We start from the raw sequence: 19327 nt of genomic DNA, 5'->3' as shown, positions 1-19327 counted from the left end.
TCATCTGTAGTCTTACATCTTAATCTTGCATCCTCAACCAGAAGGCTGGTTTGACACCCCAGGCAAGGTCCTATTATAGATGGTAGACCATTGTTTTCCTCAAACCTTTGTACTAACTTATCCAGTCATAATGAGCCTACAGTGTAAAGGAGACTCTGAACCATGTGCTACATGCCATTTTCAGCAGAGACTAAAGATGTGGCAATTACAGAAAAAATTCTCTAGGTGACTGATGATTGAAACCTGAATCTTTGGAATTTTAGCCTGATACTTCTCCACTCAGCTCACAACCCACACTTCATTCTGAATATAGGATTTTTGTTAACACAATGATTTATTTTAATAACAGAAACCAATATCCCTTCTTTAAAGCTGACTCTGAGGGGCAAATCAGTGATTAAAAGTAATTTAAGTGCTCTCTTCTTTCTTTGTGTACATTCCAGAACATATGAAATCATTTTTATATGACAATATTATGAGAAGATCGGTTGTTACTCACCATACAGAGAAAACACTGAGTTGCAGACAGGAACAACTAAAAGACTGCTATCCATTTGAGCTTTCAGCTAAAAGCCCTTCTTAAAAGTAGAAAAAAACACAGTCTTTCACACAAGCACAACTCACACATACAAGACTGCTGTCTCTGGCCACTGAGGCTGGATTGCATACAGCAACTATGCCTGATGGAAGAAGCAATCTGTGGGTGGTGCATCTAAGGAGAAGGGTGTGGTGTGGAGGGGGAGGGATAGCAGGATGGGGGTGGGTGAAGGTATAATGCTGCTTGTGGGGCTTGGGGGGGGGGGCAGAGGTGGCGGGTGAGGGGGGGGGGGGGCTGAGGAGGAGAGTGGAAAAGAAGAGATGTTGAGGAGGGGTAGAAAGACTAGTGACTGTGTTGGTGAAATCGAAGGCTGTTTAGTGCTGGATTGGGAGCAGGGAAGGGGATAGATGGGTCAAGGACAAGAACTATCAGAGGTTGAGTTCAGGGGGTTCACGGGAAATTAGTATATATAGCAAGGAGAGTTCCCACCTGTGCAATTCAGAAAAGCTGATTTTGATGCTGAATGTGAAGCAGTCATTGAAGTGAAGAGCATTGTGTTGGTCAGCATGTTCACCAACTGGGTGGTTCAGCTGTCTCTTGGCCAAAATTTGTTAGTGGCCATTCATATGGACAGACACGTTGTTCATTGTCATGGCCACATAGAATGCAGGCGCAAAACAGACAAATAGGCTGACTTAGCAATGAGAGTGTTAGAAGCCCAAAGTCTGACTTTCTGTACAGAAGCTATTCATGCCTTTTGGCACCATACTGTGTCACTAGTTATGGTTAATAAATAAATAAATTTCTGTTCAAAAATTCAAATCTGTGAAATCAAAATCTGATGCTGGGTAGCACTGAGTACTATGTTGTTTAAACCCGTGCACTGTAACATGCTTGCATCCTCCTAAGTATACAGTTGCCATTACTGCTCAGACCTGTCCAGCTATTTCACTGTAGCCCTCATTAGCTCAGCCAGAATGTGGGGAAGGTACTTATGATGATGTAGATGTTCATGAGGTATATGCAATATGCACATGCACTTTTGTTCATAATGGATGCCTTGAGGCCAAATTGGTTGTGTAGAGATGATTAATTATATGCAGCCTGGATCAACACAGCATCCTCAGTAGCCTCCGAAATGAAAGCACATAGTTCTGTTGCATTCTCTTCCATGTACTTATGAGCCACAGTCTATAGTTAGCATCCCTTAGCTGGTGTTGTTGACTATGGATGACCACTATAAGGCAGACCTTCAATGTTTTGTACCTCACAATGATAGCTGAATGTTCACATGACATTACAACAGTGAACACCAATTTTAGATGCTGAAACCCTTCTTGAAATAATGTGACAGCGCATACATAATCTGTGCCTGAAATGATTCTTTGGGGCATGCAGAACATTATATACAAGCTGCATGGTCCACTCACAATTCAAGATATGGTGTGTTCTAATGAATTGCACCGAGAGTTCAGATTTAGTTGTACCTTCATTACACAAGTGGCTGTATGTAGCAATTTACTGTATTCAAAAGAGGTTTCTGGTCAAAAGAAACACAAACTCTGCAAATGATTAGGGTGGTGCAAAATATTTTGAACAGCTATGTACTCAAATAAACATAATGTTCTTGGTTTCATACTTACAACTTTTCCAAGCATTTGATCACCATCATTTTCTTCATCAGGATCATCTTTATCTGATAGTAGTTTTGCAAAATTAAGGCCACTTGACACTATGTCACCAAAGCTACCTTGTGTCTCAACACTTCCCTGAAACATGAAGTAATATATGAGAATACCAAAATCTGATAATCAATGAATATGTTATTGGACATGTCTCATTGATGTATGTATACACTTTCAACTACACTGGTGTGCAAAATTTAAGGGTGAAAGTAACTTTCATATGAGGTGTCATTGCCAAGTAACATAGCTTGATGACACTTGAACCGTACAAAGAAAGAACACCTACAGTATAGCAAAGAAGATAACTGAGAGAAATATGCAATGAGATGAACAGAAATAAAACTTTTATTCAAAGACAATAACTACATTAAAGGCATCACTATTTATGATGTCCCCTGCATAATACAAAAGTCAGGGCCAAATGCACCTCTGAAAAGATGCACATGGGGAAGGAGTTAAGTGTCACAATAGTATTGACTGGTGTGTGTGTGTGTACCATGTTCAAAGCTTTGGAGGTCAGTATGGCCATATAACATTATGCCTCCCCACACTACAACACCTGGACCACCAAAAAAATGATATTCAACAATGTTCATGAGTGCATTACATGTTGCCACCCTGAGTAAATGTGTATTTCCATTTGATAATTTTAACTTTTGCTTATCTCCTACCATTTTTCCAATAAAATATATGTTTTCGAAATTTCACGAACATGACATTGAACAGCAATTTTTTGTTTGCCTTTGTTTATATGTTATTTCTGCATAAGTTAAAGTACTTCTTTTTTGCTGCTGATAAGCAACTACTTTTCCATATATTTCAGCATCATATTATTTACTTCAAAAATACAATTAACTGTTTCCGGTACACGCACTACCTAAGCTGGAATTGCATGTTTAACCATTCACCTATTCTTAGGGTATTTGATGATTCCTCTTCTTGTCCACTACATCATTACTGAGGATAGTGCACATTACCAGTGCCATCTGCATTACACTCAAATATGTCACTAGATTCAGCCCAGGAATTTAACATTTTTCAAGGAGCTGTCAACTGTTCATGTGCTGCTGTCATTAGGATCTATGGAATGAGGTTGAAGAATGGTGAAACGATGAGTAGCTAATGGAATGTTGAATTTCCACTCTATAAAGTAGGATAGACAGCAGTCTGAGGCAGATCTGATGACAGAGTGCAGCAGATGACCCCTTTGTGTTCCCACATTGACAATGTCACATTGTCAATTATAATTGCAGTAGGCACAGGAACTCTGAGATAGGACTGTGTATCATGCTATCGTCCATGAGAACAGCTGCTTGAAACATGCACTGCACCACAGATACTGCATCGTGGGAACAGTATTATGTTATTCGTGTAGTATGACAGTAATCATAGGCACCTTGACAGCTATGGACTACATGATCATTATTGCAGACTGCTTGCACCCTCTCATGCTTGATGTCTTCCCTGTGCATGATGGTATCTTCCATCAGGATAACTATCAGTGTCACAAGACCAGAATCACACTAAAGTGGTTTTAGAGGTATTACAGTGAGCTTACACTGATGTCTTGTCCTCTAAATTCACCTTATCTGAAGCTGATGGAACTCATCTTGGGACTATACTTAGTGCCAGTTCCATGCCCATAAGGGCTGGTCAAATCCATGCCACATAGAATCAAAGTGGTATTGAATTCCAAAGGTGGACCTACACTCTATTAAGCAGGTGGCCATGTTTTGGCTGATTAGTGTGTATTATTATGTGGTAAGATGACTTGTGAAAATCAAGGATTTTGTACAATTGCAATACTAATTGCATAGTAAATCATCCTATGAGATTCCATCAGTGTATCCACACAGAATACTTCCTTATTTACACACATTATTGGAGTTATCAATTAAATTTTCAGAATTAGAATAGAAAAGTAATTTTTAGATATAATAACTTTGTACATAATTATGGTATAGTATAGAACTTACATTATTCAGAATTACAATATGATCTGCTTTCTGGAGGTACTGCAGCTGATGTGTCACTAAAATCCTGGTTTTTTGTTCTAAATACCCACATATACATTCATTGAACAGATGTTTTCCAACATGCGTGTCAACTGCTGATAAAGGATCATCTAAAAGATAAATGTCAGCATTGCTGTATACAGCCCTGAAGAAAAGAAGAAGAAAAATAGAAAATTGTTTCAGTGAAAATATAAAATCCAAATTGAATGCAGCTGTGGTGAAACATTGTATAAATTCTTAAGTAAACTCAAACAGTGGAAAATCCAGTATGAAGTAATGACAGTATTATGAAAAGCTTAGTTACTACTCACCATAGAGTGGAGATGCTGAGTTACAGATAGGGACAACAAAAAGACTGTCAGCAAGTAAGCTTTTGGCCAAAAAGGCCTCCATCAGAATGAGAATGAGACATCACACACAAGACCTTTTTGGACAAAACCTTACTTGCTGACAGTCTTTTTGTTGTGCCTATGTGAGACTCAGCATCTCCACTACATGGTGAGTAGCAACTATCCTTTTCAACATGAATTCTAAAGTTATATTGCTGTAAAAGCTTACTGATATTAATTAAAATTTATTTTTAGTATCTAACTGTGACCCTCAACAGAAACACCACAATAATATAACTTTATTGTAATAAGTACAGTAACATAGACATAAAGCTCCAACTCCTATATGAAAATAGTCAGTGCTATGAAATGTGAACAAGGTACTTGATTATTTTGAATCTGTTTCTCTCTACATCATAGTTAGTCTGTTATGTACAATTTCATTGAAAAAAATACTTATAATGGAAACACAAGTTATTGATTAATTTAATTTCCATGGTTTCTGAATTTGAACTAGAAATTTCTTTATCTATAAGTAAAATCCCCAACATCTTGTCTTATTTGTGTTTATAGTTCAGCAAAATAGTTGATTAGTATTTTTTAATTACAAGAGGAATTTATTACCTTGCCAGATTAATTCGTGCTCGCTGTCCTCCACTAAGATTAATGCCTCTTCCTCCTACTATGGTTTCATCTCCTTTTGGCAGCAACTGGAAATCCCTTTCTAAGAAACACACTCTGACTATTTCTTTGTATTTATGGCTGTCAAACGGCTGTCCAAATAGAATATTTTGCTTTACAGTTCCTGTGAAAACCCACGGCTCTTGATTTACGTAAGCTACTGTACCTCTACGAGCAACTGATCCATTTTTCAACCGTAATTCTCCAAGAATTGAGTAAAGAAGAGAACTCTGCAATCAAGTAAAATACTTATCAGTTTGCAAAGTAAAAATAAAATGTTTTGCCAGTCTATTATATAATAAATGATCCTTCATTAACGCTAATAAATGTAGGGTGTTTCAAAAAAATTTATTCTCGTTCACAAGATTATATCTTATAGATGAATGAAGATAGAAGCTTCAGTTTTATTTCCAAAAGGACCAGTTAACTTTATAACAATATATCTTTTACATGCATGCACATACATTGGAAGACTTTTCACAATTGCATTTAGGATCAAAATTTTCATTTATCTTTCACAAATATTCAATGTATCCTCCATAATTTGCATAAAAAAGTCTGGATAATAGTCACACTGGTCCCATTTCTGGGATTCCTGCTTTCACCGCTGTAGCAATGTAACACAGCAGTTCATCCACAGTTGTTGAAAGATGAGCCACATAGATGAAGTCCTTCACAAATCCCCACAAAGAAAAATAATTAATACACTGTGAGACCATATGACATTAAAATTGCTGTTACCATCATCAAATGCTTTTAGCTGTTGGATGTGAAACACAGTACTCTTGACCGTAATCACACAACACAGTTGCAAATGAATTAAACCTGTTGAAATGGAAAATGCAAAATGTCTTTTGATGTTGCATCATCACCATATCAAATCATATGAGTGAGCAGATGAGCTAGCGGCACCAGGGAGACTCCTACCTGCATCCATATGACCCTGCAACTTACAGTTGGCAGAAAGGTAAACTTTTTGTTTTGATGTGTGAGTCAAAATCCACTCCAAGTTTCTGTCTTCATTCATTTGGTTCTTTATTTATTTTTATTATTTTTTATGTCAAAGATATATTCTTGTGAAATTAGACAAATCTTTTTCAAACGCGCTGTGTTTAAACAAGAAATTATATTTTAAAGAAGGCCCTTTCTGGGTCATCTGTAATATTAAAGATGCCAATAATCTTCTAGAACAACTACTATAATGAAGAAATGGGGATTCCAGTAATCATTAGATAGTTAAAAAGAATTGGAAGATAATCAGCTGCAGAAAAATCTATGGTACAACTACTGTTTAAATAAACACTAGTAAATAAATACGTAATACTCATTTGAAATACAAAAGAATAAAACAATGCCTGTAGTAACATAATGAAATATTAAGGTTATTTAAATTTAATTGGCATGAAACATTGTACAGAAAGAAGTAGGGGGAAAATTAGAAGGACAAACAAGAAATCAGTGCAGAGAATAGGTCACATTACTAGAGAAGTGTTTCAGCTTTGAGACATGTTTCACAGCTTGAGATGAGTGTTGAGTAGAAATGTCAGGATAAGGAGAAAGAGTGAGTGACTGGAGGGTAGGAACAAAAAGTTGAAATGGGTTGAACAACTAACTAATCACAGTGTTTTATCTCATCAAATGGAATGCAGCCACTTTGAGATACAATTGTATGAGGTATTTCTATATTAAACATTATGTTATCATACAATATGAGTAATATATTCTGTGCAGCACATGCTGCATGTCAGACTTTGTATACCTCATTTTACAGACTGTATTTAGTCACGGATTCCAGTGGTTAGTTACAAAGGAGTTTCTATTGATCTTGCAGACAATTCTGCAATGTGTATGATAGGTTTTTTTTTTACAGTTGTGTGCAATATCAGTTGTTTTCTGTGGCTAACTAGAGAGGAAAAAGTAACTGCATAGCTCCCACAGCCGGAGAAAGTTGACATAAAAGTTTTCTGAGTATTGTACCACGTCATAATACATTATGATGTGGTACAGTTGGTACTGTAATGGAGGAACCAACATTTCAGATTACAGTGGCCAAAAGTTGGTTTCTCCAGCATATTTTTTTACGTGAAGACATGGTATGATACTCAGAAAACTCTTATATCTAGTGAGGTAAAATTTAAAATATAGCATATTGTTGAATATTACAGCATCTTAGAAACTAAATAATTAGACATAGAAAAAACAAAGGTTTTCTCATCTATAATATGGATTTGTAACAGAAAATTATGCATGTATTAAGTTCCTTGTGGAAAATACATAACTGAATTCTCACTATGGGTCTATGAAATGATCAGATATGTAATCTCTAATGTAATCTTTCCACAGTTTTAAGTTCCAATGAAATTGCAAGTTAATTTACTTAATAGTGAATCTATTTTTTGATAATCACAAAATCAGCTGACAGATCAGAGTTTACTGACCTTTCCACTTCCCACAGGCCCAATTACAGCACATAAGCTGCCAGGCAGTACATGCATGGACACATCATTTAGAGTTTCTTGTGGTGCACTCCAGCAGGCTGTTGCATGGTCCATTCTAATTTCTCCTTTACCAACACCTTCTTCATCTACAGACAATTCCTCTCGTTTATCAAGAAATTCCTGAAAAATGGAAAGATAGGGAAATATAATTCTATACTGCATAAGCAAGAAATATATATTTTATATTATTATTTTTCCTTATTTTGTTGTAAAATTTATTCTTATGACAGTGGAGTCATGTTGTTGTTGTTGTTGTCTTCAGTCCTGAGACTGGTTTGATGCAGCTCTCCATGCTACTCTATCCTGTGCAAGCTTCTTCGTCTCCCAGTACCTACTGCAACCGACATACTTCTGAATCTGCTTACTGTGTTCACCTCTTGGTCTCCCTCTACGATTTTTACCCTCCACGCTGCCCTCCAATACTAAATTGGTGATCCCTTGATGCCTCAGAATGTGTCCTACCAACCGATCCCTTCTTCTGGTCAAGTTGTGCCACAAACTTCTCTTCTCCCCAATCCTATTCCATACTTCCTCATTAGTTATGTGATCTACCCATCTAATCTTCAGCATTCTTCTGTAGCACCACATTTCAAAAGCTTCTATTCTCTTCTTGTCCAAACTATTTATCATCCATGTTTCACTTCCATACATGGCTACACTCCATACAAATACTTTCAGAAATGATTTCCTGATACTTAAATGTATACTCGATGTTAACAAATTCCTCTTCTTCAGAAACGCTTTCCTTGCCATTGCCAGTCTACATTTTATATCCTCTCTACTCCGACCATCATCAGTTATTTTGCTCCCCAAATAGCAAAACTCATTTCCTACTTTAAGAGTCTCATTTCCTAATCTAATTCCCTCAGCATCACCCGACTTAATTAGACTACATTCATTTATCCTCGTTTTGCTTTTGTTGATGTTCATCTTATATACTCCTCTCAAGACACTGTCTATTCCATTCAACTGCTCTTCCAAGTCCTTTGCTGTCTCTGACAGAATTACAATTTCATCGGCGAACCTCACAGTTTTTATTTCTTCTCCATGGATTTTAATACCTACTCCGAATTTTTCTATTGTTTCCTTCACTGCTCGCTCAATATACAGATTGAATAACATCGGAGAGAGGCTACAAACCTGTCTTACTCCCTTCCCAACCACTGCTTTCCTTTCATGTCCCTCGACTCTTTATAACTGCCATCTGGTTTCTGTACAAATTGTAAAAAGGCTTTCGCTCCCTGTATTTTACCCCTGCAACCTTTAGAATTTGAAAGAGAGCATTCCAGTCAACATTGTCAAAAGCTTTCTATAAGTCTACAAATGCTAGAAACATAGGTTTGCCTTTCCTTAATCTTTCTTCTAAGATAAGTCGTAAGGTCAGTATTGCCTCACGTGTTCCAGTATTTCTACGGAATCCAAACTGATCTTCCCCGAGGTCGGCTTCTACTAGTTTCTCCATTCGTCTGTAAAGAATTCGTGTTAGTATTTTGCACCAATGGCTTATTATACTGATTGTTAGGTAATTTTCACATCTGTCAACACCTGCTTTCTTTGGGATTGGAATTATTATTTTCTTCTTGAAGTCTGGGGGTATTTCGCCTGTTTCATACATCTTGCTCACCAGATGGTAGAGTTTTGTCAAGACTGGCTCTCCCAAGGCCATAAGTAGTTCTAATGGAATGTTGTCTACTCTGGGGGCCTTGTTTCGACTCAGGTCTTTCAGTGCTCTGTCAAACTCTTACCGCAGTATCGTATCTCCCATTTCATCTTCATCTACATCCTCTTCCATTTCCATAATATTGTCCTCAAGTACATTGCCCTTGTATAGACCCTCTATATACTCCTTCCACCTTTCTGCTTTCCCTTCTTTGCTTATAACTGGGTTTCCATCTGAGGTCTTGACGTTCATACAAGTGGTTCTCTTATCTCCAAAGGTCTCTTTAATTTTCCTGTAGGCAGTATCTATCTTACCCCTAGTGAGATAAGCCTCTACATCCTTACATTTGTCCTCTAGCCATCCGTGCTTAGCCATTTTGCACTTCCTGTTGATCTCATTTTTAGGCATTTGTATTCCTTTTTGCCTGCTTCATTTATTGCATTTTTATATTTTCTCCTTTCATCAATTAAATTCAATATTTCTTCTGTTACCAAAGGATTACTACTAGACCTCGACTTTTTACCTACTTGATCATCTGCTGCCTTCACTACTTCATCCCTCAAAGCCACCCATTCTTCTTCTACTGTACTTCTTTCCCTCATTCCTGTCAAGTGTTCCCTTATGCTCTCCCTGAAACTCTATACAACCTCTGGTTCTTTCAGTTTATCCAGGTCCCATCTCCTTAAATTCCCACCTTTTTGCAGTTTCTTCAGTTTTAATCTACAGGTCATAACCAGTAGATTGTGGTCAGAGTCCACATATGCCCCTGGAAATGTCTTACAATTTAAAACCTGGTTCCTAAATCTCTGTCTTACCATTATATAATCTATATGATACCTTTTAGTATCTCCAGGGTTCTTCCATGTATACAACCTTCTTTCATGATTCTTGAACCAAGTGTTAGCTATGATTAAGTTGTGCTCTGTGCAAAATTCTACCAGGCAGCTTCCTCTTTCATTCCTTATCCCCAATCCATATCCACCTACTAGGATTCCTTCTCTCCCTTTTCCTACACTCGAACTCCAGTCACCCATGACTATTAAATTTTCATCTCCCTTCACTATCTGAATAATTTCTTTTATTTCATCATATATTTCTTCAATTTCTTCGTCATCTGCAGAGCTAGTTGGCATATAAACTTGTACTACTGTAGTAGGTATGGGCTTCATATCTATCTTGGCCACAATAATGCGTTCACTATGCTGTTTGTAGTAGCTTACCCGCATTCCTATTTTCCTATTCATTATTAAACCTACTCCTGCATTACGCCTTTTTGATTTTGTGTTTATAACCCTGTAGTCACCTGACCAGAAGTCTTGTTCCTCCTGCCACAGAACTTCACTCATTCCCACTATATTTAACTTTAACCTATCCATTTACCTTTTTAAATTTTCTAACCTACCTGCCTGATTAAGGGATCTGCCATTCCACGCTCCGATCTGTAGAACGCCAGTTTTCTTTCTTCTGATAACGACATCCTCCTGAGTAGTCCCCGCCCGGAGATCCGAATGGGGGACTATTTTACCTCCAGAATATTTTACCCAAGAGGTAAAGCTGCATGCCCTCGGGAAAAATTACGGCCGTAGTTTCCCCTTGCTTTCAGCCGTTCGCAGTACCAGCACAGCAAGGGCGTTTTGGTTATTGTTACAAGGCCAGATCAGTCAATCATCCAGACTGTTGCCCTTGCAACTACTGAAAAGGCTGCTGCCCCTCTTCAGGAACCACACGTTTGTCTGGCCTCTCAACAGATACCCCTCCGTTGTGATTGTACCTACGGTATGGCTATCTGTATCGCCGAGGCACACAAGCCTCCCCACCAATGGCAAGGTTCATGGTTCATGGGGGGAGTGGAGTCATATGTTTGGTCAAATTATTAAGTCACAAAATTTAACTCTGTATCATTTTGGATACACAGATCATAGATGTTGTATAAGCCTCCCTGGTATTCTTTCTCACTTGTATGGATCATTTAACACAAATCTGTATAAATAAATAAAATTTTAATCTAGAGAGTGCATTACAGCATAAAAACTAAAACTAAAGATCAACTTTTATGTGTGAAATGTTCTCGGTGGCACATATTTTTAGCAGATGCCTTGTTTTACCTGTAAAATGTGAAACAGAATGGGGTGACAGCTCTACAAGAATTTATGCAAAAAAGGAAAGGCACAAATATAATTATCTCAACAAGTTTTTGAGATGCTTAACCAAAAGCATCAGTTTTATTTCTTTGAAAGAGTATACAGTATTGTTTCATTGGATAACATCATCACAAGAGGAAAAAATGACTACTGGTACTTTTGAAATGACATTGCATATCACCATTAGGTGATGTTTCAGTTATTCTTTAATGTGCAACTAGGTTTGGTCAAAGACTATTATGAAGCACCTGTTGTACAAATACCATGACTACAGGGAAAGCAAATACACTATCAATTGCAATATTGCAGACAAGGGTAGTTGTTATACACAGTATTTTGTTTGGTCATCATTTTGAATTTACCCACACTCTTTCCAAAAGATGACAGTATTCTAGTACTATAGGGTGCCAAGCAAAGGAATCCCTGATTCCAAAATTAAATATCCCAAAAAAATAAGATTGATAACTGAGTGTCACAAATATAATGTTTATTTTAAAAGCTGCTAACAGATGGCACTGTAATTGCAATACATAGTGCCTACAAAAAGTGTGTTGCAGCTCAGAATGATCAGTTCTACCACTGAGACATGAAAGAAGGTTATCCTACTGAAGGAAGAGTTTGAAATCCATTGAACAACATTTTTTCAGGTACTAGAATACCACAGGTTAGAACACAGTCCTATGGCAAAAAGACAAAGTTTTCGAAGATGATTTAATGATCCAAAAGGACCCAATGTGAAAACCATTCACAAGCTCTTCACAAAATTCCAGGAGACAGGCAGTGTTGCTGATGATCTAGTGGACAATATTGGTCACAGACAAACTGTAGTTACTCCTGAAAATGTCACCATCTTTCCTGAAATTAGTCAGCAAAATCTGAGGAAATCTGTCCAAAGAATTGCAGCAGAGACTGGTTTGAAGCATTCCAGCACACAGAAAATACTGAGACAGATCCTACACATGTTTCCATTAGAATCTTAAGTGACCCAGTCATACTTGTACGAGCTGTTTGACAGAGGGTAAGCCAGATTCCCCCAAGGACTGATAGTGAAGGATTTGATGTTACCTGCATCTGGTTAATAGAAGAAGCACACTTTCACCTCAATGGTGTCATGAATAAACAAAACTGGTGAGTTTGGGGTTCCAAATATCTCTGCTCATGTGATGCAGAAGCACTGTATTCTCGCAAAGTCACTGTTTCGACTGTATATGCTGCAGAAATATTATTAGCCCTTTTTTCATGTGAGAAATGATCAGTAATGAATGTTACACCACACAGCTAGTACTAGAGGTCTGACAAGGCAATGAGTGGTGCAGGTAAACTGGGGTCAGACCACACCACACTGAACAGGTGTTTCACTTTTGTGATGAATATTTCAGGAATAGAGTCATTGCATTAGATTATTGCAAATTTACCAGTTCAGAGGTTGAGTGGTCTCCATATTCACCTCATCTGACTCTTTGTGACTACTTTTTGTAGAGCACATTGAAGGACACTGCCCACCTGAATCATTCCACCACGCTGGATGAGCTTGAATTAGCAATCTGTGTGACATCTGGATCCATTTCCATTGAGACACTACAGGATGTAATGATAAATTGCATTCTTTGTTTGTGCCACTTCTGTGCTACAAGTGGTGGGCATTTTGAAAAGATTATGATGTGACTGCAAAGACTGTTTGCAGAGGACTAGTGTAACTATGCGTACTGATTCTGTATCTACATTTACATCTACATTTATACTCTGCAAGCCACCCAACGGTGTGTGGCGGAGGGCACTTTACGTGCCACTGTCATTACCTCCCTTTTCTGTTCCAGTCGCGTATGGTTCACGGGAAGAACGACTGTCTGAAAGCCTCTGTGCGCACTCGAATCTCTCTAATTTTACATTTGTGATCTCCTCGGGAGGTATAAGTAGGGGGAAGCAATATATTCTATACCTTATCCAGAAACGCACCCTCTTGAAACCTGGCGAGCAAGCTACACCACGAGGCAGAGTGCCTCTCTTGCAGAGTCTGCCACTTGAGTTTGCTAAACATCTCCGTAACGCTATCACGCTTACCAAATAACCCTGTGATGAAACGCGCTGCTCTTCTTTAGATCTTCTCTATCTCCTCCGTCAACCCGATCTGGTACAGATCCCACACTGATGAGCAATACTCAAGTATAGGTCGAACGAGTGTTTTGTAAGCCACCTACTTTGTTGATGGACTACATTTTCTAAGGGCTCTCCCAGTGAATCTCAACCTGGTACCCGCCTTACCAACAATTAATTTTATATGATCATTCCACTTCAAATCATTCTGCATGCATTCTCCCAGATATTTTACAGAAGTACCTGCTACCAGTGTTTGTTCCGTTATCATACAATCATACAATAAAGGATCCTTCTTTGACTTGCACAATGTACAGTGCCATCTGCTATCAGCTTTTCAAATGATTTCAAAACTTCTGTGTAACTTCTCTACAGAACTCTTACAACTTTCACAATGAACATATCTCTTGTTGCACTCATCTTAGTTTAGGAGATATTTAATTTTGAAATCAGGGGCTCCTTCACTGGACTCCTTGTACTTGTCATTCATTGGTCTCCTCACTGATCATTGCAACATTCAGTCGCTATTAGAGACATGTAGATGCTTCTTTTAATAGCAACATGGCCTTTATCTATACCAGTTCAAGTTCTATATAATGTGAAAGACTAAATTTCAGGTAAGTGATAAAATGTTTGTAAATATCTAACAAATTAATATTTTTACCCTTGTGTACATGGACAGAAAGCCATGACATATGGGACAAACAGTTCCAGTCCCATCGTAATCAATTTTTGTAATGTAAAGGCCTTTGCACTGTTTGTTCAGTCTTGCATTACATATTTTTTGTTAAGGCACTATAAGAAATCACAAGAAAGACAAACAATCTTGACTGAAAGACAGGCTTGATTGATAGGCCATGCCCTGAAGCATAAAGAAATCATGAATTTCGTACCAGAAGTAAATGTATGTGGTAAAATTGGATAGGGAAACCAAGGCATGAATACAGCAAGCAGGTTCAAGTGGATGTATGTTTCAGCAAATATGTAGAGATAAAAAGACTTTCACAAAAGTAGACTTGCATGAAGATCATCAGCAAACCAGTCATGTGACTGAAGACCATAAAACAATATCCATACATCCATTCTGGTGCCTGACACCCAGCCAATGCCTGGGTGTAAATTGCGTCATACTCAACTTTGTGGAAAACCAGACATGTATATAGGCTATTATTATGATGTTGTCATCTCTCCTAAAGTCATTTTAAAGCTACTGTAGCTTTCATCAGAGAGGAATCCATGTGTCCCTTCTGCCTGTATTAATGTATATTGCATCTCAAGTATTCGAGTTTTTCAAAGTGTTTACAAATTGTGTAACTGAAATGTAATCTGGGAATCAGTGAGGTATTTACCTAAGTGAATGTGGAAAACCGCTAAAAAGCAACATCCAGGCTGGCCATCACAATGGTCTCCATCATTAATCCATGTGCTGGATTTCATCTGGGACCAGTCCATCTTCCCATGGACACTTTAACACACTTTGCTTTCTGAGCATGTACTGTAGCAAGAACAGTAAGGGGCATATTGTGAACTCTACAGTAAAATTCTCTGGGCAAGTCATAGCAAATACCAAGTGACAGTATTTTGCCATTTAAATTCTGAATAATTTTCTTTTTTAATTGAAAAATGGCTTTTTTTCTGCAGACACACTTCTGAAATTCAGTTTGAGACTAGCTAAATGCCCTTTTATGAGAGAGGTGTATTATGGTCCTTGTGTACACAAATATTCCAGTAATTTTGGGAGGGAGCTTAACAGTGAATTTCATCAGTAATTGTCAAGACCTGTCTTACTGCCTTTTTCGTAAAGTACATTGAAAGTAGTCTGTTTGGGAGTATCCCCTATGATAGTGATTTTTGTTGCATATGGAACTGAATACATGTGAAGAATAGTATTTCATCTATTTAATTGAGATATTATCAACTCCATAAGAATTTTTGCTTTAAAAAGAGTTAATTATGTACTTAATTTCTATGACAGAGAGTGAGATAATTATGATTTGCCTACATTTATTGCTTTATAAATTGAGATGCCCTATGAATCTCCTGGGCTACTTCAAGTGATCAATAAATGCAAAGGCTAACTAACTGCTAAATTTTAATATCAGACCCTCTACAGTCCTTAATGTATTTCACATTTTCTCCTTTCCGTGTAATCAATAAGTTTAATCTTATTATATGAATCACCAGTTTCAGGGGCTATACAGAGGTTATTGTATTATTTTCTAATCAGTTTCCCTAAGACAGTACAATATTTCTTGTTATTTGAAACCAGTCACACCTCTGTGTTTGCCCTAATCATTTTATATAATTTCCTTTCTTTGCATATGAATTTTTGATTATAAGCAACTGTCAAAGAATGACAAAAACCATCAATAAATACATTAAATTTGGAACTGAGATCTGTCACACTATACATCTCTATCTCTAATCAGCATCCTTTAATGTTGCCTCAAAACTTCTTGTTATCTGTCATTTAATTACTCTGTTTTCCATGATACCACTTTGTTGTAACCAAGAAAGTTACTTAGTATGGCTAGTTGTGTGTCATAGTCAGAGGAATCATTCACTACTGGATAAATATTCATATCACTGATTTAGTGGTTACCTACAACTGAACTCTCTATTAGTGTACTACTTTCCTGTGTAATTATGGTGTGACTACTGATATCAGAAGTCATGTTATAATCATTTCTTTTATCTGAATCTTTCAGAAAATTGATATTGAAATCTCACAGACTAGCATTTGGTTTCCTTTTTCTGTTAGGTGACATGACAATGACTTTCCAGGAGCAGAAGTACACATGCACAGACTTTTAATTGTCAATCTAAGAAGACTGGTTGGTTGGTTTGGGGGAGAGGACCAAACAGGGAGGTCATTGGTCCCATCAGATTAGAGAAGGATGGGGAAGGATGTTGGTCATACTGTTTTAAAGGAACTATCCCGGAATTTGCCTGAAGCGATTTAGGGGAAATCACAGAAAACTTAAAACAGGATGGTCGGATGAAAGTTTGAACTGTCATCCTCCTGAATGTGAGTTGAGTGTGCTAACCACTGCACCACCTCGCTTGGTAATCTGAGAAGAGCTTCTGTTGAATGTAATTGCTTAAGAAGATCTAGAATGGATTTCTTCCACTTAAAAATGCAGATGATTCAGCCAAGGTTTAAACAATGGTATATGCCAAATGCTGCCAGAAGTGTGAATGGGTCGCTAGGATCATATTGTCAGTATAAAGTTTTTAATACTAATTTAGAGCAACACATACCTGTACTCTTTTTATAGACACCTGACACTCTCCACAACTATATATGCCCATTGGGAAGAAGTATGTGAGCGTCAGTGTAAGAATGTTGTAATACTGTGCCAGCACAAAAACCTGAAAAAGTACAAAAATAACCATAAACCACAGTAATTTTAATGCTTTTAGGCAACTGCAGCAACTGGTAACATCATCATACATCATTAGTAGACAGTCAGCTAAGAGTGTGCAGTCAGGTAAGGTTGCAAGTTGCTAAGTCTTTAAGTTGGCTAACACGGTCAGGCACCTTGTCCTACCTTCCAGTTACTCACCCTCTCCTGACGAGTATGGCGGCATATGATCTGACTCTGGCCACATGTATGTGATTAGTATGTAAGAAATGTGGTTCAGTAATTCATTATAATTTTTTCACTCAGTTTATTAGCAACACAGGGTTTGATACTGATTCAACATAATTTCCTATATTACCACAATGAAAAGCTGATACGAAGCTACTGAGTAATTTAATACACTGCAAGATAAGGCTTGAGAATGAAAGAGAGATCTGAGATTACATTTTTATGTCAATGGTGACCTAGGGTGTGCACTCAGAGGTTGACTAACATTTGGGGTACACAGTAGTGGTCACCCTATTTCTGTGTGTATGCATTATTTTTTTTTATTTTGCTGATAGCTCTTAGCTCATATATACTTTAAATTGTTAGTATTACAGGCATAGCAATGGGTAATTACAACAGAAAAACAGATATAAAGCTAATTTTCCCTAAAGAAATACTAAATGACATAAGCATTAGAACTGACAATGTTGAAAGCAAGAGGAAAGTTGCAAAACTCTTTGGCACTGGGACATCTACTCTTCAAATTTGTCTTAGGAAGAATATACTTGAAATTGTAGGTTTAATCCAAAAAAAATTTTTAACCCTTGCTGTTGATATTGACACATTATATAATAAGAAGTGTCTTAAGCAGTTTTTCCTCTCCCAGGGAAGTGTTACTTCTATTTTAGAGAGGTTCAAGAATATTTTTCTAATGAAGTGGAAGAACAGCTGAAAAGTATATGCAGAAATTTGGAAGTATCATTTTATGGTTTGACAAAGAAGAAAATCACACAAATTACTTATCAGTTTGCTAAAGTTAATGGCTTATGTGACTGATTTAATAGTGTAAAGAATATAGTGGGAAAGATTGAGTCAAAGATTTTTGAAAAGACATAGAATGTCCTTGTGACAGCCAGAAAATTGTAGCATGGGAAGAGCAATCAGTTTTAAGAAAATACAAATTAAAAGATTCTTTGAAAACTTTGAATCTATTTATGAAAAAAAAAATATTCCCTTTGGACATGATCTTTAATTGTGATGAACCACACTTATCAATAGAGCCTAACAAAACATCAAAAATTATTTCACTAATGGGTAAAATAAGGGTCTGTAAGATGTCTTCAGGAGAAAGAGATCAAAATTTAAGTATTGTTGCTTGATTTAGTGCTTCAGGTATTTACATACTATCAGCCATAATATAGGAAATGGGTGAAACAGATAATTTACACTGAAGCACCTGCTGAAACATTACCCCTTCTTTATGGCTGTGGCTATATAACTGCTGACATCTTTGTTGACTGGCTGAAGCACTGTCCCCAAAACATAAAACCAACTGAAAAAGAGTGTGTTTTGTTACTTCTAGATAATCACACTACTCATCTAAGTATTTTGCCTGTGAACTTTTGCAGGCAAAGTTTTATAACTATTGTTTCCTTGCTAACCCTTGCCAATCATAAAACACAACCTCTGGGCATGAGTATTTTTAGGTCCTCAGAAGAGTGCATCTCAGTGGAGGTGGAGATATTGGTGGTGACCAATACAGAATTTGCTGTGACACAACTGCCCATTAATTTTATATTTAGAGAAGCATACAACAGGATTTCAATGATTGAGGAAGCACTTAAATAATTTCAGTCAACTTCAATATACCCATTCAATCGAGATGTGTTTACTGAGGTAGATTTTGCCCCTTCTTTAGTGACTGAGAAATATACCCATGTTTCTGAAAGTAGGCAAAATGACTCTGGATAGGAAGAAGCAGAAGACAATCATGCGGTCATTATAGCTGATGACTTGGTTGGTGTCCCTGTATTCCTTGATGAAAGCATGCCTGAGATTTTTCTTTACAGTGGGGGTCCTGAAAACTTACCAACTTCAAGGAAATAAGACACAAAAGTAGAAATGCTTTACAATGAAAAGATGTAATGCATCCATCTCACAAAGTGGTCCATCAGCTAGGTTAACTGGTGCTGATATTGCTACTGACATGAAGCTTAAGAGAAAAAATTTGAAAACAACAGCCATCAAACATTAGAAGTCATCCAAAACCAGAAAACGAAATCTGTTTGTTCAGTTGTTGTTACTAAAGAAGTTCAAAGTTGAAACAACACAAT

General features: G+C 37.2%; 1 protein-coding gene across 2 annotated transcripts in view; it reads right to left on the bottom strand.

Annotated features, from left to right (window-relative positions):
- Positions 1–19327, bottom strand: part of LOC126298974 (ATP-binding cassette sub-family C member 4-like) — a 251855-nt gene that overhangs the window by 81412 nt on the left and 151116 nt on the right. For both annotated transcript variants that reach the window (XM_049990595.1, XM_049990594.1), the window contains exons 8-12: positions 16903–17013; positions 7687–7866; positions 5192–5478; positions 4200–4383; positions 2182–2307 (exon numbers count right to left, since the gene is read on the bottom strand). In XM_049990595.1, coding sequence (XP_049846552.1) covers positions 2182–2307; positions 4200–4383; positions 5192–5478; positions 7687–7866; positions 16903–17013 — 888 coding nt within the window. The remainder of the gene's footprint in view (positions 1–2181; positions 2308–4199; positions 4384–5191; positions 5479–7686; positions 7867–16902; positions 17014–19327) is intronic.

The sequence above is a fragment of the Schistocerca gregaria genome, chromosome X (genome assembly GCF_023897955.1).
Source record: "Schistocerca gregaria isolate iqSchGreg1 chromosome X, iqSchGreg1.2, whole genome shotgun sequence".
Taxonomy (NCBI): domain Eukaryota; kingdom Metazoa; phylum Arthropoda; class Insecta; order Orthoptera; family Acrididae; genus Schistocerca; species Schistocerca gregaria.
The sequence above is the reverse complement of the archived record's forward strand: the minus strand, read 5'-3'. Positions and strand labels throughout refer to the sequence as shown.